This window comes from Amblyomma mixtum, chromosome 2 (genome assembly GCF_055824585.1).
Source record: "Amblyomma mixtum isolate Tamu chromosome 2, ASM5582458v1, whole genome shotgun sequence".
NCBI classification, from domain to species: domain Eukaryota; kingdom Metazoa; phylum Arthropoda; class Arachnida; order Ixodida; family Ixodidae; genus Amblyomma; species Amblyomma mixtum.
The window spans coordinates 105830872-105851651 of NC_143013.1; the positions used below are offsets into that span (position 1 = coordinate 105830872).

The following is a 20780-nucleotide window of genomic DNA, read 5'->3' on the forward strand; positions in this document are numbered from 1 at the left end:
ACTGCTTTTTCGATGGAGCGTGTCATGTACTGTTTCGTATTGCAGCAAGTTAAGCCTGAATGGGCTTTAATTCGTGGTGCTTGGTGCAGTTGACTTCTAACAGCGCTTCTCACGCGCACTGCAGCATTCGTCTTGTTCCTCTCGCACTGTGCCTTTTCTTTGCTGCACGAAAATTCGGTTTTAAGATGACCTAGCTTCATCGTCATTCCAATACTTCTCATTTACGCTCGGAAGACAAGAACCAAGCAAGAACATAGTGTTTAATGCACGTACCCCTTTGCCAAGGCAGTGTCAGACCTGCATGCCTGTTTTCTTCGCTTTCGCAGAAATTACATGGTTCTGCACACAATGCTCACATTTCTCGCGTTAAGCTTGCTTGTTCCTTTCATATAAAAGCAGACATTACACGAGAACAACGAAAAAAACTGAGAACGAAAGGGTGAAAGACGCGACTTTTTGCATTGAAATACACAGCAGACACCCGACTTCCGGGACAAGCCGCCCAACTTTCGGTGGCTTGACTCGCGCTCGTCTCGGAAAGCGGGAATGCGGCATCCAGCCTAGCTAGTGGAGATCAGTGGATCACCCACGGATGCCTGACGCCCCCTTTTGGAGCACACGACAAATAATAAAATAGTTGTCGTCCGCTTCGACAGGGGGCGTAAGGCGTCTGTGGGTGATTACATTACATACCTCATTACTGCGAACAGAGCCATGGATACAACTGAACTCGTCGAAGCAGCGAGAGAGTCGTGCTAAAAAAAAAACAGTCAAAGTAGGCACTCAAAGTGTGTAGCTGTAATTTGTAGTCAAATAGAGCACTAGTACAGCACAGTCTCGCAGTCAATGCCAAAGAGTGCGCCAGGAAAGGCATTCGCCTTGCAGCACTTTAGAGAGCCAAAGTGCCCCCTGAATTTTTAAGCAAGGTGATATGTGTAGAGAGATAAGACGTAGTCGGGCGGCCTCACGTGTGTATTGCTTCATCGAGGCATGGAAATCTGGCGCGGGTTACAACCCATGTCTGCAATTTTGCTGGCCTTGAAAAAGTGGTGCCCATTATTATCTAGTAAATACGGTATTTAAATTGATCACACATACATAGATGGATTCTTGAAAGTACACAACGAACATAAACTGCTCGAACTTTCCAGAGATACCGGCGTCAGTGGCAATTGCTGTCGTCAGGTGAGCCAGAGTTCGTAGGTCAGAATTCCGGTGTAAAAGCGCCCGCGTTGTGCGATGCCGGATACCTTAAGGCGGCGGTTTAACCGTTGTGCGGCCACTGGCAATTTTTCAGTCTTTTACAGGATCGCTATAGTCCTCCCGTTTATGAAAACAATGTTAGTTCATTACGAAGACAAATGTAGTTACGTTTCATCGATATGCGTTGTTAACAGCAATAATTTTTGGTACGAGCAGAGTGAGCAGAAAACTTAGCGCATAAAACAATAGTTTTCTTCGACTTGCCTGCTTGCGTGCAAAGTTTAGGAAAAACTATTTCGACAAAATGAACATGCTTTTGCAGCGTTTAAATAAAACTTGTTTTCATAATCGTCTTAGGTTGATCAAAGCCAACATTTCATCGTATCTAACCAAGTTGCATATGTACCAAAACAACAGCCTGTCACAGTGGTCGCCCGTTCAACTATTGTCTGCGTCATGAATTCCCAGCACAGAAAGTGAAGCATGCCCATCTCAGGCGTCCCTTCCGGGCATCTCTGTCGTGTTCCGAGCGAAAAAATGTAAGCGCACTTATTGTTTTCCATTTGGCGCGAATTTTCAAGAGAGAAAAGATGATGTTTCCTAGCATTGAGCCCCGTACTTTACGCCCGGTACTCTGCTATACAAAGATCACTGACATGCACGCGTGATTCTTCTGTACTCGTATCTATTCTGAATAGTGCAGTGTGCTTATGCAACATGCTGGAGAGGCTTGCTGGAGCAGAACAGCACGAGTTATTCAATCGCAGATTGCCTGGCGTGACAGTATAAACCCACCTGACGTCAAGGTTTCATTTTTTTGTGCATGACCACAGCTGTTACCCTGTTACCCCTGTTACAAAAATTAATTTTCCAGTTCGCCCTGATGCCGCCTGCGTCACCGCCTTCACCGACGCGTGTCAATATATTCGTACGACGACCTCTGCCACAGGATTCAGTTTATGCAATCACTTGTGAAAGGTCTCGTGATGTTCTGTAGCGTCTACAGCTGCCAATACTTGCCGCATGAGTAATGCGAGCGGTTCTTTAAAAACTGACAACCATATACTCATGCTCAGTGTAGAGTGAAAGTGGGCAGAAGGAAAGTCATGTTCCGATTCGTGCCGCCACTTCTGTGGATGGTGTCCGTGCATTTCTTCGGGCTTCTGCTGCTGCCGCCGCTTCTCCTGTCCCTCAGAGTGCGGCAGCTCTTCTTCGCCACCTTCTTTCGCCTGGCGAGCATCATCTGGGCAGACAGCTTTGCCAAGGCACGGCGGCTTGCCCTAGAACCACTCCATTCGTTGGAGTCACACGACCCCGAGCTCAGGAAAAGGGGCTCGCTCATTGTGCTGGAGATCGGAGCAGGATGTGGCGGCAACTTCGAGTACGTGACGCGTCCCATCAAGTACACGAACGTGGACCCCAACAAAGACTTCGGCGCTGCCTTCTTGGAGCAACTAAAGATGAACCCCAAGGTAGCGACATTCGTGCGGCGAGAAAACATTAATGTTAGATATACCCCACTATTAGCGCAAAATTTTGTTTCTTCATTCTTTTCGATCCGAACCGATATCATACATGAAGCGTTGTATTCGACGGCCAAGTGTTACCACGCAGATATTTGCCTGAGTATTTCATAGCTTTCGACGAAGTTAATCGAAGGTCTACTCTGGAAAATCAGCTACAGAAGTCTATGATTTATAGCCTGAGCGGTTGTCAAAAGGTGTGGCTACACAATTTGTTGCAAAAGTGGTGGTATGCACCGGTGGTATAGCTAATAGTGGTCAATCTGCCTAGATTTACGTGACCGTTTTACAGTAAAACCACCCTGCTGTTTGCACAACCATCGTTTTGCAAAAACTGTGCACTTACCGTAGAAGACTGTTTTCGTGCATGCAGTTAAAGAGGGGCAAAATACTGCCGCAGTGCTATAATAGTCAGATGCATTGCACCGCAAGCCTGTGTGTCCAAGCTGTGTGGCCACTGTTATGTATATGAAGCATATATTTTAAAACTCAGTCCACTGAGGAATTAATATCTTGTGGTGCGAAACAAGCAGAACGTTGGCGATTTAATAGTGGACCCACCTCTCTCCTTAACAGTGAGGTCACTGCAGCCTAAGACGCTATTTCTTTACGGCGTATAAAAAGAATTTATCTTAGTCCTTACTCCTCTGAATTATGCATTTCCCAAGTGAGGAGCCTGCATCGCGTAGTCATTACCTTAGCAAAGGCACTCAGTGTCATTTGGGTTAAATCTCCGCCTGCAGTTGTGGCCTTCATGAACGTTCTTAAACTTTCGACAGTGTGCACCGAAAACTTTTAGTCAACATCGTATTTCTTTGTGCTGCTGAAATTCTAGCACCAACTTCTGGCACGAGCTAAACTTTTCTATTTTTCTGCTGTTTTCTTAACACTACGCAGCAATAAACTTAAAGCAGTGCACTTTGAATGCGAAGAAGTCGCATTGTAAAAACATCTGACGGCGGGGGTACATTCGCATTTCATGAGTATATATGTTACTGCAAGATTTTGTAGTTGGCGCAACGATGTGCCATATTCATGGGCTTGGCTGTCGCTACTCATTATTAAAGCGAAGCGGCATGCCAATCAACTGCTCATCTTGGAGGTATTTTTACACACTTCGTGCCATTAGCCTTTTCTTGATCTCCAACCAAAATGCGTTTCAGTATTTTATGTGACGTAGCATGCCAAAGTGGTGGTGCTGGGTTCTTTAGTTCTATGTTCGAGTATATATTTCCAGCTGCACTTTCCAGGTCGAACTTGAACGCTGGATACACTGCTACGGAGAAGACTTGGGGGAACTAGCGAGTGGCCAGTTCGACGTCGTCATGTTCACCTATCTGCTCTGCTCCGTCAACAACGGATGGAAAGTTCTCCAAGAAGCCAAGCGAGTGGTGGCCAAAGTATGTGTCTATGTGTGGCAGTTATTAAATAGTTAATCTTAATTTCTTGACTACTGCTTGCCATAAAGGCTCAAGCAGATGTGCGGTACAATACAGTAGCTCCGCATTACGCAGATCAAAGTGTACGGCGCAGTACAGACGGTGAAAAAATAAAAAAAAAGGTGGAAGAGTGGCTTAGCTCGGCTATGCCAGGATATACGGAGCGAAAGCTGGGGCATAGCTTGGTCAGCCTTGGTTAATCTTGATTGCAAGCCCAGGTTAGTCTGGTTGTCTAGCTATGTTGTTGTTTCAATCCTTTGACATATTATCAGGCATGCGGCACAGCTGGCACGGCGAGTGGAGGCAAGCGCAACGATGAGGCAAGCGGTGTGACGTCATACGAAACGGCGGCGGCATCTCCGCGGCGAGGCGCGCGGTGTGACGTCATGCAAGATGGCGGGGTGAGCGCGCGGCGTCCGCCAGCTGCGGCGTTGCTAGACATTGGCTCAAGGTCGGTCTCTGTGCCTCCTCGGAGCACCGCCACAGCGAAATCGCAAGTTCGTGGCCAATGTAGCTTTCGCTACAAAAACGGAAAAGTGTCGACAAATGCGGTGACGGCTGAATAAGGGTACATTTTACGGAAATTTGGCCCCGCTACTCAATCTCTGTCTCCGAATCCGTGACGGACCAATGGGAACAGTCCGCGCAAGCGGAGCACTGCCAGTGGACGAAGTGATGTACTCGGGCTCGTGCAAATACATCGCGTGCACTTCTACATAAGATTCAACGTGAAGCAGGGTTTTGGGTGCGGTACACTCTGAAAAGTTGACACGCTACACTGTACCCCGACATGGTGGCTGTTGCCATGCTATCCCACAATGGCGCTGCTGCGCTGCGACTTACCTCGCTAAGTTCAGAGCAAATGTAGGCCGGCATATGGGCAAATGAGCCTTGTTTTATACATGCCCGCAAAAATTTAGAACAAAAAAAAAACAGAGCAAACCTTAAACACGATGGTTATATGTACTGGCCTGCTGGCACATTATTTAGAGAACTTTGTCGCCAAGATTAAACAAAATAATATTTTTGAGTGTCACTCGGTACATTGCTCTGAAACGCAGACACAGGTTACGCGCTGAGGCGAGAGAAAATCGACTCATTCTCCTTGACGATTACTCGAAGCAATGAATATCATTAGAAAGCTGGTGCAAGTTGAGATAATCAACATGCTCGTTCACCACCGCACATGGGGCGTGTTGTAACCTGGAACCCCTATTAAAGGCAGGGGCCATTCACAATCAGAAGTGCGCTGCTCTGACAATCCATGACATTGCGCACTAAAATGGACATATGTGGCCATCAAACTTTGACTATGCCATATTCCTCACGAACTAATAGCTCTGCCGATGGGTTTGGCGCTCTGAAATTGAAATACTTCCTCTTAAGCGATGGTGCTATGCCACAGTGAACTTTCATCATCTGTTGCGGACACTGCAGTATGGTGCGGCGTAAATTTAGTCGGTGTAAAAGACTCAACACGTCTGGAGCACGCAGCGCCAGAAAAAAACAGTCAATGGTGAACTTCTGCGCAATTTGGCAGTCTCTGTAGCGGTAGCATAAAAGTGGCTATGGCTTGTACAAAGTAAGCGGTAATGCAACCACAGCAAAAGAGTGCAACAGAAGTGTGCTTTTTATTTGTCTGGGTCGATTACGAGGACCACAGGTCGTACTAAATTGCACGTCCGACGTTAGACCGAGTGTAGCCTGTTGTGTCAGGTGTCCTATTCTTTGATCCAAATTCGGTAACGTGTTGCAAGGTACAGGGTCTGTGTCAGGCTGTCGCAGCCATCCTGTTGCTCGAGCCGCCCGTTTAGCTGCACTCGCTGGCCAGCATATGTGAGCGTCCCGACCGTACCAGCTCGGCGAAGGGGTTAATGTGCTACTTACCACCAAAACCTTCACCCATGATGAGTCAGATAAACAAACGGCGTAGAATATGTCGAACGAAAACCGGCTGGTTTGGGTGAATTTCACTGCAACACCTCGTGCGAGATCGGAAAGAAGGTGGCTTTGCTTTCTGAACAGTTTTCAAGTAGCTGTTTTATAATTTTAGAAAACAAATGTCGCTTAATGCGGTTCTTCTACCATTTGAATATAAAGTACATTCTTATTTTTCCCCTCCAGCATAAAGTCATTTCAGCAGAGGCTGCCCTGAAGGGATCGTTGAAACTGCTAAAAATTTCTCGCTGTAGAGCTCCTGACAGGCTACTAATTGTCTAACATCGCCATAGGCCTCATTGCCGAATACTTAGCATTTTCTTATGCATGGTTCTTACCTTTCAACCAGAATACGTATCCTATATATTTCATAGCAACGGTTTTCAAAGCGAACATCAGAGCCATCCCCATGGCCGTTGCTCCCGACTTCACCAGCCTCTTCCCCTTTCAGTAATTCGAGAGCCATTCTGGTCGCAATCGTTTACCGACCACAAGTCTCTGTTTCTCACGGCAGCACACAACCAGGATGCTCTTCGAGGATGAGAATATGAACGAAGTACAGAAGTTCATCTATACTGTATTTATATTGTATCTATACTGTATACTGTATAGCGCATCTATGTACAGGAACTAATATTGTCTCTCTACTTAGTCCAACTCAACAATAAAGCCATATCCTCAAGACGAAATTATATAACAGTAAGTTTTACCTCTAGTCGCATCTGCATGAGAAGCCGGAAGTATAATGATGTGGCTCGAAATTAAGTAGGATGCAGTGAGCCATGGTATGCGAAAATATGGAGAGAGCGTCGAAACATAGGAAGATGAGAGGTTGGGTTAGAGAATAAAAGAGAAATGGCGATATTTTACCTGAAATTAAGAATGCGAAATGAACATTGGCAGGTCTCGCAATACGGAAAAGTAATAGCCAATGTAGTCCTTTACCAGCGGAGCAGATTCGAAGAGAAGGCAAGCGTAGCAGGGGGTGGAACAGAGTTAGGCGGGCGGATGAGATTAGGAAACCTGGAGGGGACAGTGGGGCCTCAGATGGTGCAGGACAGGATTGTTTGGATATCACTGAGAGACTTTTGTCTGACGTTTTATGTAGCATTGTTGCTGATCAATTTAGCAAAAAAGAAGACACCCATGTGCTTCTGGGAATCGGGTCCACGGCAAGTCCACGTGCACCCAGAGCTCACTAACTAAAACCCTGTACCTGGCCCTCGCCTCATGAACGCCACATTTTGCGGCCGACACTTTTGGGTCGGCCCGAGTCTTCGAAGTAATCTACCGAAGCCACTCTTTTGTTTGGATTGGGAAGTTCACATCTGCGCTATTTAGAGCACCAGCAATGGTAATGAACTCAAATACATAAAGTTTTCTTTCGCCTTGAAACGAAACGGTGAACTGTTATGCATGACATACTACTCCATTGAGCGGCTTGTAGCAATGTAAGTTTTCATGATGCAGCTTTCTTTGTTCCCACTGCGCACACGGCGGTCTCGCACGAGGTCAGATTCCTTGGCAACATATATCCGGACAGTTCCAAGCTCACACGAGGCTCCGCAGCAGTCGCGGTAATAATTGTAACTATCTCAAATCAGTAGATGTCCAACATTGTGGGACAAACATTTTGAATATTGAAAAACTGAAACGTACTGGTATAGAAATGTTGAAGGTTATGGTCCATTCTTCCCATATGCAGCCTGAATTTTTTTTATAGAGTTTCAATCGCTCGCATTTGAACAGTTAAGATTACCTTAGAAAACCAACAGGGAACGCTTTTACGACAGAAAAAACGTTATTGGCAAAAATATTCAAGCCTTACAACGTGAGATCTGCGGATATATTGATCGTTATAGTGAAATCTTACAACATATGAAAAAAATTGCGCTCATAAGCTCTTTCTCGTTCAAAAATGATTTTGCCCAGAATTGTTTAGTATTGTAATAAGGGAGTAGTTACTCATTGACGTCCACCCGAGCGCAGCCATACGGCTACAAAGGAAAGCTACACAGATTTCTCAGAAACTTCGTAGTTAAAGAAAAATTCGTCCTGGTCCGGGGTTCGAACCCGTGACCACCGCTTCACCGGAGCAGTCGCTCTACCAATTGAGCTAACCGGGACTTTTTTTTTCTTTCATAGTATTTATTTACATGGTTTTGTATACAAAGCATATATATACACATGTGTGTGTGTATATACACACACAAAAACAACTATTTACAGAGCACCTAGGTAGGCGCTACGTGGCAGAAACATAATAGTAACATATTATAACTAAAAGGCCGGTAAAGATATACAGCGCATCAGGAGAGGAAACCAATCCGGTACAAAGTCCAATTTTTTGTAAATGTCCGTTACCTGCAGCAACATTCGGCTAAAGTGAATTCTGGGCGAAACAACAGGTTCAACGTTGCGATCTTGCATGCGCGTTTTCCAGAGACTATGAAGTCCAATCAGAAGAATCATATCATAAGGATTCGAGTCAGGTTGGGAAACAACAAGGTAGCGCACACTGTAGGAATTTAGGAGAAAATCTTTCTGTAGCGCCCTTTGCAACACATCCCAAAACAAAATCGCGTCTTTGCAGTCTATAAAACAATGTTCAATTGTTTCAGGCACATTGCACAAGCGACAGTTGACAGAAGACACAAAAATGTTTTTCCTATCGAGCCACGTCTTGACAGGTAGAGTTTCAGTGTGTAATTTATAGAAAAATGTTTTGGTGCAAGGAGAAATTGGCATTTTACGAACTCGCTTTAAAACATCATGACCCATGAGCCCAACGTATACGGAACGATACAGTGGGGGCGGGAAGAGCATGGATATCAAATCCCTGTACAGATTTTTGCGCGAAACAGAATATAAGTACTCATTTGAAAACCGAACTGTCAAAAAACGCACGGAGGCATAAACTTCCTGCATAAAGCCTAGTAAACGGGGTCGTTCAGTAAAATTGGAAGAAACTACTAAGTTCGGAAGTAGAGTCATGAAGTTAACCTGCAAGAATGCTCTAATAATCGGAAAGGAACAAGCACGAAAAAAGAAGAAACGGGCAACCAACTGTCTCACATACAGGTGCTCTAGGCCCAGGCCTCCTGCACAAACAGGCCTGAAAAGGTTATCACGCCGCATGGGCTCAAATTTGGAGGACCAAATAAACGTCGCAAATATACGATGGAAACGCTGTATGTAATGTCTGGCGCAGTGAAGGACCTGGAGTACGTAATAAATCCTTGTTGCAGAAAGGCGTTGCAAGCCTGGGCCCGACCAAAAATTGAGAGGAGATGCGGTACAAACGTCTGAGCATAACGCTCAACAGCCGGAACTCGCTCTCTCCAGTAATGGGCACTGGATTTGTAGGCATGAAGTGGAACGCCAAGATGTTTAGGAGGCACACATGACCATTCTATGCCAGCGTACAGAGGTGGAGTTGTGCCCCATGAACCAAACCATAGGCCAGAACTTTTGGAGCGATTCATTTGAGCACCAGAAACGATGCCGAATTGATCTATTGTGGACAACACATCATCAATGCTGGGCTTGTCAATGCAGAAAAATGCAAGGTCGTCAGCATATGCCAGCAATTTGACTTCATTACCCAAAATAAGGAACCCATGGATATTACTGTTACGCAAAACACTCAAACAAAGCGGTTCCAGGTAAAGAGCAAAAAGCAGAGGAGACATCGGACAGCCTTGCTTCACAGAAGAGCGGATTGGCACAGGGTTCGAGAGCTGGCCATTAATGATCAATCGTGTTGAACAGTTGCTGTAGCAAAGTTGCACCCCTTTAAGTACAGTAGAACCCACGTTTGCTCGCTCTAGAAGTGAAAACAGAAATGAATGGCGAACGCGGTCAAATGCTTTCGCAAGGTCAATCTGAAGGAGGGCAAGCTGCTCATGACAGCTGGAGGAATATTCAAGTATTGTCCGCGCAATGTGAACATTACTTTGAATGGAGCGGCCTCTCAAACGGCAAGCTTATGGTAGGGCGAGAGCGAATTGATCAATAACTCGAAATGGGAACAGTGGTGACCAAATGTTTAGGGGAATCCTCCAAGGTGGAGTAGATTTGTTATAAGGGAGTAGTTACTCATTGACGTCCACCCGAGCGCAGCCATACGGCTACAAAGGAAAGCTACACAGCTTTCTCAGAAACTTCGTAGTTAAAGAAAAATTCGTCCTGGTCCGGGGTTTGAACCCGGGACCCGGGACGAGTAACTACTCCCTTATTACAAATCTACTCCACCTTGGGGGATTCCCCAAAACATTTGGTCAACACTGTTCCCACTTCGAGTTATTGATCAATTCGCTCTCGCCCTACCATAAGCTTGCCGTCCCGGTTAGCTCAATTGGTAGAGCGACTGCTCCGGTGAAGCGGGGGTCCCGGGTTCGAACCCCGGACCAGGACGAATTTTTCTTTAACTACGAAGTTTCTGAGAAAGCTGTGTAGCTTTCCTTTGTAGCCGTATGGCTGCGCTCGGGTGGACGTCAATGAGTAACTACTCCCTTATTACAAATCTACTCCACCTTGGGGGATTCCCCTAAACATTTGGTCAACATTGTTTAGTATGTTTAATGCGGAACATATTAGCGGCCAACTGGAAGCACAAAATGATATTAAAGCTGGTGCTTAGTTTAAATTTTGCAAGAGCATACGCTGACATCTAAAGGGGTATGCGGCGACGGTATGTAACAATAATGCATAACCAAATAGGCCACTCTCATCTTGGAACGTTGTTAGCCTAAGTTCTCAGACTTGCGACCTATTACCGCCATCAGAATCATTATCGGTCCCGCTACGTAAATAGCAGGAGTGACTGCTCCATTAATCTTCACTTAGCCTCCTCTTGCAATAAGTGCGTCTGTGCTACGTCAGCCAATTTCATGTTCCGATCTGATTGTATGCCTGATTTTATTTCCTCAGCTGCGTTCCTTACCAGCCCATTTCCACAGTTTCAGGTTTTTTCGCTTCACATGAGTTTTTCTCGTTTTTTCAACCAGAGCAGTTCATGCACCCACGCCAACAATCCCCGCTTCATGCCTTATCGACTTCCGTTTTCTCTATAGATTTAAACTAGGATATTCTTAGCTCATCACATTTGATAAACAACCAAATGTTGATACTTGATAAGTGTTTGGTAAGCAAGAGACTTATTTTCCAGGGTGGACGGCTGATCTTCCTTGAGCACGTGGCGTATCCCAAAGGCACGTGGCGGAGGCTGCTGCAGAACATAATGACTCCGCTGTGGACGGTTTTCTGCTGCAACTGCCACCTCAACAGAGAATCCGTAAAGCTGCTAGAATCCGCGGGCTTTACCCATGTTACGGCTCAGTACATTCACGTACCAATGGGGATTGCACTAAGTCGCCAGGCATACGGAATTGCCGTCGCATGAGCCACATGATGTATCGCCCTCTAAGGTTTATCTTGACCATATCATGTATGTTTCTTCTTTTTGATTTACTTCACGAGATGGGTATATATGTTATGTGTTCTTCCATTAAAGTTTTAGTTGCGAAAAAGCGCTCGTGTTGTGTCTTCACTCCTACTTTGTCCTCGTTTTTGGCGCTAAACTTCATCATGAACACATGATAAAGCTTTCCATTAAAAAGCCATACTTGCGACCTACCTTTTCGCCCGCGACCAATAAAGCCACGCTTCCACTCTCTTCAAAAAGTTTCCTGCATCAAGTTGCCTGTGTAAACAACAAAGTGTTATGTTAGATCGGCACTGATTCATCTGCCAGTGGTACCTCGGATGCACCTGGAAGGTGCTGCTCTCTTTTTGCAAAGCCACGGCATATTGACAACGCATCACATCATGCATTTGAGCGCATCATATCGTACTGTAATTTTCAAACGCACAACTGGTGCTATGGCACTACGGAAACGTTACTTGCGCTGATGTGTTTCGCGCCCACCATTAATTTGATCAACCACTGGAGCACGCTTCAATCACTCAGATTATGATATTGCAGCTATTCTCATGCTTTTCTGCTGTGTGTAAACACACTCCGGCCATGAAGAACGAACTTCCAGCCGAGCCCACCGCGTATGTATAGCGAGATGCTGGAGTTTTCCACACTGGCAACAAACGGGCTCACCAGCTGCATGGAAGCGGGGCACAAGTAAACCACCGCTGGTGATCCGGAGAACTCACCTATAGGCTATATACGAGAAAGAAGCGAGGAGGAACGGCATCACATTAACCGAAACCGCAGAAACAAAGTTTTCGGTTGCTATCCATACAGACGACGACAATATGAGCAGAGGGCGGCCCCTTTACCCTGTGCTTTCAACCCCAGCCGCCAGATACGCCATGAGAAATTACATTGGTGCATTGTTAGAGCGACCACATTTTAGCGTTAACGCTGGCGACAACTATTCTTGGGAGTGCTGTCAAGGCTACAAAGTCGAAACGCCTCGTCGCTCTACGGAGTCGAATATTGTGTCCGTTTGCGAATAGCTCTCTGTCAATGCAAATTCTAATAGTAAGACCTTTTGTTTCATGAAGCACGGATAATTATCGACATTCAAACGTCACGGCTAAGACACGTTTCCTGAACACAACTCGCTTGCTGGGCCATCTAGAAGTCTGGCAATGGAAATGCGGCTCCCTGAAGAGGAAAAGCAGGCCCCCTGAGATGTTTATTCGAAATGAACAGACACCCCCCGACGTCATTTGCCTCCAGGAAACCGGAAGCGCCCCGTACGCCAAGGGATGTCTCACATACATCCACCATATGGCACCTAGAGTAGCTATGCTAGTGGCACCCACACTAACAGTCATATCGCACGATCTCAACTTCCGGGAAAAAAGATTAAGTCGTGATCTAGATTATCGCTCAAAAAAGAAGGAAGCAAGGCATGTTCATCCTAAACCTCTGCAGTCCTCCAAGCAACACGCAAGAAATTTTCAAGCCAATTTCACTAGAATGCACACATATAGAAGGAAAGAACCCACTAGTTAGTATGGGGAACTCAAACGCTGTACACACGGCATGGAACTACCACAAGGACGCCCCTAATGGAACCAACATGTTGGAAGCAGCTGAATACCTCGACCTCCGCCTAATGACGGACATCATGTCCCCACGATAATAGAGAACAGTGTTAGCAGAGACACCTGCCCAGACTTAGCTTTCGCAAAAAACATAAAGCACCGCACATGGGCCAGTTTTAAGAAACTCTGGGCACCGATCAAAAAATTCTTAGCTTATCCTTAATGACAGCCCGCATAAGGTGGACTATTGGCTTTACAAAAATAACGAACCGGTATAAATTCGATAATATTGAACCGCCAGAAGGCGGCATCGCAACAAGTGAAGATTGGGTTAAAACATAAAAGATGCTCAAGTAAAAACGACCCAAATCATCGAAACGATAACAGAAGCACCCATGGTAGACAGACATCTCCATTTATGGGAAGCCCGGAAAGTAAAACGATGAAAAAAGCAAAGATTAAATAGAAAACTACAATAAAAAATAGCGAAATTTACGGCGGAAGCCCAGGAGTATTCTAGGAAGCTCGGCAAGCAAAACTGGTTAGTGTTGTGAAACGCTAAAACTTGCTTTAAGGTACCCTAAGCACGGTAAAAACATGATCTATTTTACGATGCCTAATAGAGCCATCCAAAGTCAAATCGGGCTCAAGCAGAACGCTCCATTCTGTAGTCCTAAATTCCCAGGCATGTACGCAGACTTAATAACAGCCATGCACAAAAAAAAATGGCAGTGGCTTAGCTCTGGTTAAGCTTGGATATACAAGCGAAAAGGTTCAGTTGTGCTTGGTTTGACGTCATGGCTGTCGCAGTTGGCGCGCAATGCACTGGGAGCACCACGATAACGGTGGAGGCGTTCGGCCGTCCACACACTGCCTGTACGGAGGCGGAGGAGGAGGAGGCGCGCGTGTAGTGAATACGGTGCAGTCTTAGAAGGTTGCTTTAGAGACATGTACTGTGGTGTTCATTCCTTTCGGGTGTGCACAAAGATATGAGAGACCGGCATTTCCTTTCCTTAAAACCAAATTTCATTTTCCTCAATGCCCTTACGGCGTGCTGGTGGTGGAAAACATTTATGTACGGATACACTTCAGGAGGTTATGCATGAGCTGGCCCAGGGGGAGGCCAGCTCTCACAAGTACTAGGTGGAGGCCCCTACTTAGGGACCCCAGTGGCGTCGGCCGCCGCCCGAGCTCACGCGACCAAGGCCCGTTCAGCCTGCAGGTCAGAGCAGCAGGGTCGCTCCCTCACCCCAACCTTACGGCGCGGTTCGGGTATCCAACGAGATATGACAGAGTGAGACAGGCGTCGTTTCCTTTCCTTAAAACCAATTTTCTTTTCATTTTTCCTGCCTTACGGCGCGGTTCGGGTGTCCACCGAGATATGAGAGTTTCCTGGCGCACTTTTTGTCTTTTAAGCATGAAATGCTTTTAGCTCCCGTTGTTAGCAGTGTGGTGACGTCACACCGAGACCGAGAGCAAACATCTCGGCACTGAATTCCACTCATCCGGGCGCAGAAACGAGAGCATCCGGGCACCGTACGAGATTTAATGAGACTCTCTAAGCCCTCCTACAGGACCGGCATACAAGCGCCGGTAGCTTCGCGCCGAACGGGTGGTGGCGTTCCTCTCTTCCTGTACGGTGCGGTTCGGGTGCCCATCGAGATGACAGAGAATTACTGCCCCATTTCCTTTTCTCAAAAAGCGTTGCGTTCAAAAGGCAAGGCATTGCGCCGAACGGGTGGTGGCGTTCCTCCCTTCCTTTATGGTGCGTTTCGGGTGTCCACCGAGATGACAGAGAATTAACCGCGCCATTTCCTTTCCTCAAAAAGCCTTGCATTCAATGGGCAAGGCATCGCGCCGAAAGAGTGGTGGCGTTCCTCCCTTCCTGTACGGTGCGGTTCGGACGACGGAGAATTACTGCGTAATTTCCTTTCCTCAAAAAGCGTCGCGTTCAAAGGTCAAGGCATCGCGCCGAACGGGTGGTGGCGTTCTGTGGGCTGCCTGGCAGCGCTACAACACGCTGTCGCGCTCCTCTCTCGAAAGGGAAGCTCAAGCGTCATTAATTAGCAGTTAATTAGTGTTTAGTCATTAACCAGTAATTAGTTACTAATTATTAATTTGTCATTACTTCGTCATCAAAGAGGTTACGGGAGAGGCAGAGGTTTTCTTACGCCGCACGTTAGACTGGCTTCACATAGAGCTTTTTATAGGCTTGCCGTAACGTAACAAAATGTTTGGCAGATGGATGAACCTACCAACGTGGCGTGCCGATTGAATTCATTGGCGTCCCGAATATTTTAGCTCATCTTTAATAGGTTGAGCCGGTAGACGCATAGTTTTCAGTTCTTTTCGGTTGCATTTTCACGGTGGGACAGAACTACTTGTCACAGCTAATTTGCTCGAACCAACGCTGCTTCCAACAGAGAGGCCAAGTCATTTTCTGTCATATGCAATCATGCACGAGTTACAAGAAAATTGCGACGGAAGAGTAAGAAATGCAACCTTACCTGCATGCACAGCTTTCTCCCAGGCCATCGGATGGCAAAACGCATCTGATGGCGACATGATTAGAACGGCGGCTCTAACACACAATAAAATTCAATTCCATGTTCAGCAGTCATCCTATGCGAAGCGGTATCCACCACCGGACAACTCCCTTAGCAGAGAGGACTCTGTCGCGTGGAGGCAGCTACAGACGGGCTCCTACCCGAACCTACACGTACTCAACAAAATATATCCAACACAATACAATGACAAATGCCCTTGGTGCCAAGAACCCCCCACGCTCTACCACATAACGTGGGCATGCCAGAGGATAAGCGTGGTACCAGTGATAACAAACCCGAGTGCGGAGCAATGGGAGGGAGTGCTGTCCAGCGATCGCCGGGTCGACCAAGAAGGTCTGATTCGGCGAGCAAAACTGGCAGCAGCATCCAGCGGAGCCCTGGACTAAGGGCAACCGACCTTTGAGCAAGATGGACGAAGCCATCTCAAAACCGCCGAACACAATCCGAATCTAGAGCTAATAAAGTTTTCACTCACTCACTCACTATGCGCCGCGAGCCAAAGAGGCTAATGCGACAGCCGTCGGACCACCTGATACCACTTGTAAGCGTTTCACTTCTGGCTCAGCGCCGCGAAAGTAATTATCCCCCCCCCCCCCCCCCCCCCGCCCCCATTTTAAGGAGAGCTCAGGCACAGTAACTCAGTACAAAGCTACTGACAAACTTATTAACAATTATTAGTATAAGTTATAAGCTTTATTTGGCAGCAAAATTCAATCGCCAAGCAGATCGCCATCTTGTCTGATCAGGGCCAGTTTATCCTCCAGTGCGGACGACTCTAGCCAGGTACTTGAAGAGACAGCGGGTGGGTCATGGCAATAGGGTGCTTTAATGGCGACAGGACATAGGAAAGGGCCCAACAGTTTCCGCACTGCAGGATTGTGATGGAAGCGCAATTCAGCAAGTGTTTCTAGAACACCAACAGCATCTTCCTAGTTATAAGTATTGAACGGAAGATATAACGTACCCCCTGTGTTACTGTTGACCCTAAGATCATGCTGCCGGTTGAAGTGATAATTATAAAACGCGATATGATGGTACTTGCTGCGAATCAGTCGTCCATGTACCAAATATACATGCAGTATAAGAGTCACATCCATGTCTATACTGATGGCTCAAGTAATTTATATATTTATCGACATCTTTATTCGTAATTCCAGAGCCGAATGAGCGACGAGCAGCCCAACTGGATAACGCAGCAGTTTCAGCGAGAGATCACGTATACGCAATTTATTTGGCACTACAGTTCATAGTACCCGTAGGAGATCCGCGTAGGTGGGTGATCTTCAGCGGCTCCCAGGCTGCAATAAAATCCCTCGACAGCCTAGGTTCTGCAGCGTGAAAGACAAGTTTGGTTTACGAAACGCTTAAAGAATTCACGAAGGGATCAAGAATTAAGCGCCCGGGCATTGCCTTATCCAAGGAAACACTGAAGCAGATGCAGCGGCCAGGCAAGCGCATGCTAATGCTTCAACTTCAGACCTGCATTATCAGGATGTGAAATCCGCCTTCTTTTAAGATACATGCGAGTCTGTGTGAGCGCAAAAATGTGGTTCCAGCCAAATTTCAAAGCTTCTAACCTTTGTCAAACTGACCCCGACTGAGGGTTTACAATCCCACTATTACTCAGTAGAAGCTTAGAAATTCTCATTCATCGCTTAGGCATGGGAACACCCTGCAAGAATCATTTTCTACATAAAATTCGGCGTGCAGACAACCCGCAATGTGCGTGTGGTCAGGACGTTGAGGATGTAACTCAACTGCTAAAGGACTGCCCAGAGCTTGACAGTGTTAAGAGTTGTGTTGTGTTGTGTTGGGTTTAATGGCACATAGGCATCTAAGGCCGTCATGCGCCAAACACAAGGTATAGGAAATCTTTTCTATGGGATTTAATAAAAATGTGGAAAGTGATCAGCGGTGTAAAGGGCCTAAAAAGTTTAACTACCTAGTAACAAGAGATAAAAACAAGATTTAAAAGTGGCTAATGGTATAAAAGCTTTAAAAAAAAAAGTTCAGGCAGCCTCAGCGGCCATCCTTGGCTGCGCAAGGATGTCGAGGATACCACCAAATTAAATAAAAGCCTCAGCCTTTTTCTCAGGAATGAGAAAGTTGGGTTGAGTTGAGTTGGGTTTAGTGGCGCATAAGCAACGGTGGCTATCATGCGCCAAACGCAGGGTTAAAATTTGAGAAATGCTGGCTCACTTCGGTGTGTCCTTGTCGGTGCAAGGGCGCCGAGGTGCCCAACGAGTTAAATGAAAACCTCAGCCTTCTTCTCAGGCATGAGAAGGTGGATGAGGTGTGGCAATAAATTGTAAAGCACGGGGTAGGAATTGAGAGTTTTTCGAGTACATTGGTTTTTTTAAAAAGTTAAAAACGCTTGACTTATCAATAAGAGCTTCTTCACCTAAAATCAATGACGGATGAAAAGGGATGTGTTGGTCGTAAAACGGGGTAAAAAACTTGTTTCTGAGTGTTTCAATTCTCTGCATGAGATTAAAATATGAGTTACTGTGAGTTCATCTCCGCACTTTTCACAGGTAGGTTTGTCTTGTTTTGTTAGTAGAAAGTTGTGGGTAAGGTGTGTGTGTCCAATACGTAAACGACATAAAATAACTTCAAAAAAGCGTTCCTGATGTGTGCATGATCTCCATTCTCCTAATATTGGTTTTAAGTGTAGCTTGTTATTTATCTGACTATTCCATGTGCTCTGCCATTTGTTCCCCAGTCTGCTCTGAACTAGCTTCATAGAATCATTATGTGGCATGCTTATTTTCTGTATTTCCTTGTTGTGGGCTTCAGAGGCGCATGCGTCCGCTCTCTCGTTACCATCAATTCCAACATGGCTTGGAACCCAACATAATTTTATGTTATGCCCTTGTGTTACGATTCTTGTTACGTTATATATGACATTACCTAGTGATGACATTACTGCATTTCTGGACTGTAGTGCTTTCAGTACACTGAGGGAGTCTGTGTAGATAATAATATTTTCGATGTTCTTGCTTATTATTTTCTCCGTAGCAAGAAACACGGCATAACACTCGACTGTAAAAACTGATGCACACTGAGGAAGAAGAACGTCAATTTGGGCTAGATGGTGCATTATTGGAGACAGAAGTATGAGGAAGCCTTACTATTTTTTCCCAGTTCCCTTCCACTACTGCACTTCCAACAAAAACTGCAGTTTTCGATCCGTCTGTGTAGAACTCGGTGTAGCTATCATATTTTTCCTTTAGTGTAGGGAACTCTTGTAAGATGCGTTCTGCTGGAGTTTGTCTCTTGTTGAACTGTGTAAGACTTATATCACAGACCGACGGAAAACTGTACCAATGGGCAATTGCGTCGCAACGTTCTGCAACTTTTGGTAATGTTTCTGATAAGTCAAGTTCACGGCAGATCTCCTCAAACCGCATTAGCAAAGGCCTGGTTTCTTGGGGCTTATTTGTACATATTATTCGAGACGGGCATGTTTTGACGATTGAATAACGCACGTGTTTTGTTCGCGACCTAAATCTAAGAATGTATGCACATGTAAGTGCGTTTCTTCTCTCTTCTAGTGATGGCTAATTTGCTTCAACATGAAGGCTCATTACCGGAGACGTTCTGTATGCTCCACAAGAAAGACGGACACCTAGATTATGAACTGGATCTAATCTTTTTAGATATGAAGGCCTTGCCGAGCCGTACACTATAGTCCCATAATCTAGACATGAGCGCACTAGAGAACGGTAGATATGAAGGAGGCATGCTCTGTCAGTTCCCCAGCGTTTCCTTGAAAGTACTTTAAGGATATTCATTGCACGGAAGGCTTTTACTTTCAAGTTTTGTATGTGCGGCAGAAATGTAAGTTTTTTATGAAATGTTATTCCTAAAAGTTTATGTTCTTGTTGTACCGGTAGTGTGACTCCATTTAGGTGTAAGTTCGTATTGATCTGCAAGCCTCTTTTAAGCGAGAAAACAACAGCCACTGTTTTATGTGGAGAGAACTTGAACCCATTTTTGTCTGCCCAGATTGCTAGCTTGTTTAATTTGAGTTGTACCTGCCTCTCACACGTTCACAGGCTGGAGGACGTGCAAGCAATCTGAAGGTCGTCGACATACAGAATACATAACGAAGTTGGGAATTATTTTCGCTATGGAGTTCATTTTCACGATAAAAAGAGTAGTACTTAGGATACGGCCCTGCGGTACCCCATTCTCCTGAACAATGCTCTCCAAAAGGGTTGCACCCAGGCGCACCTGAAAAGACCGGTCTGACAGGAAATCCTTCAGGCAGTTCAACATCCTACCCCGGATGCCAAGATCTGCTAAGTCGCGTAGAACCCCATATCTCCATGTGGTATCGTACGCCTTCTCCATGTCAAAGAAGGCTGCCAGACAGAGTTGGTGTATGAGCGCCTCTCGGACTGTGTTTTCTATGCGGACGAGATGGGCAGTTGTCGAACATCCTTTTTAAAATCCGCACTGGTGGATATCAAGGAGTTCACGTGATTCAAGAATGAACATTAGCCTAACGTTGAGCACACTTTCGAACCTGTGACGACTCCTTTCAATATTTTGTTTTTTATGAAGGCAACCTGGTGTAGCCAAATTTTTCAAGAGTGGATGCGAGCCTTTATTGGTCGGTAAAGACGGTAAAAATTGACGTTTGGCGTTGGTAAGCTCTACTCTGCGGGTCACGCGACGGCGATTCCGTAGACCTGGTTGTTTAGTACAGTCCCCATTGGCACATGTGCATAGTGCGTCGTGACATGCGAAAAGCCGGCCGCTTCAATTATCTTCATGGATTCTCTGTTGAGGTGGCAGTTGCAGCAGAAAATCGTCCAGAGAGGAGTCATTAAGTCCTGCAGAAGCCTCAGCCATGTGCCTTTAGGATAGGCCACGTGCTCCAGGAAGATCAGCCGTCCACCCTGGAAGCGCAGCAGAGTACCTCATATCAGGTATATCAGGTATCAAAATTTTAATGTTTTCTGGATGCAATGAGTTAACGACGTCATAGTTGAAATCTAACGGTAGAAATAGACATCGATCAAGCTTGAAGCGGGGCTAGTGGTTGTGACAGCAAGGCGGTCTAACTGCGGTGGTTGAGAAAGCGAGGATAT

The 20780-nt window shown here is 46.0% G+C and overlaps 2 protein-coding genes across 2 annotated transcripts in view; one reads left to right on the plus strand and one right to left on the minus strand.

The window, feature by feature from the left end:
* The first annotated feature begins 2309 nt into the window (after positions 1-2309).
* Positions 2310-11507, plus strand: LOC149360439 (thiol S-methyltransferase TMT1A-like). Its single transcript, XM_089569281.1, has 3 exons — positions 2310-2675; positions 3977-4126; positions 11274-11507. The coding sequence occupies exons 1-3, from the start codon at positions 2310-2312 to the stop codon at positions 11505-11507; spliced, it is 750 nt and encodes a 249-aa protein (XP_089425407.1).
* Positions 11508-20292: 8785 nt separating this feature from the next.
* The window catches only part of LOC149360440 (thiol S-methyltransferase TMT1B-like), a 19775-nt gene continuing 19287 nt past the window's right edge, over positions 20293-20780 (minus strand). Inside the window, exon 3 of the mRNA XM_089569282.1 lies at positions 20293-20588. Within this exon, the coding sequence (XP_089425408.1) occupies positions 20355-20588 (234 nt within the window). The 3' untranslated portion in view covers positions 20293-20354. The remainder of the gene's footprint in view (positions 20589-20780) is intronic.

What these genes read in the sequence shown, in the direction of transcription:
- LOC149360439 (XM_089569281.1), top strand. Translation starts at nt 2,310, where the DNA reads ATGTTCCGATTCGTGCCGCCACTTCTGTGGATGGTGTCCGTGCATTTC. An exon ending in AACTAAAGATGAACCCCAAG is followed by an intron (nt 2,676 to 3,976) that starts GTAGCGACATTC and finishes TGCACTTTCCAG; the next exon opens with GTCGAACTTGAACGCTGGAT. An exon ending in CCAAGCGAGTGGTGGCCAAA is followed by an intron (nt 4,127 to 11,273) that starts GTATGTGTCTAT and finishes CTTATTTTCCAG; the next exon opens with GGTGGACGGCTGATCTTCCT.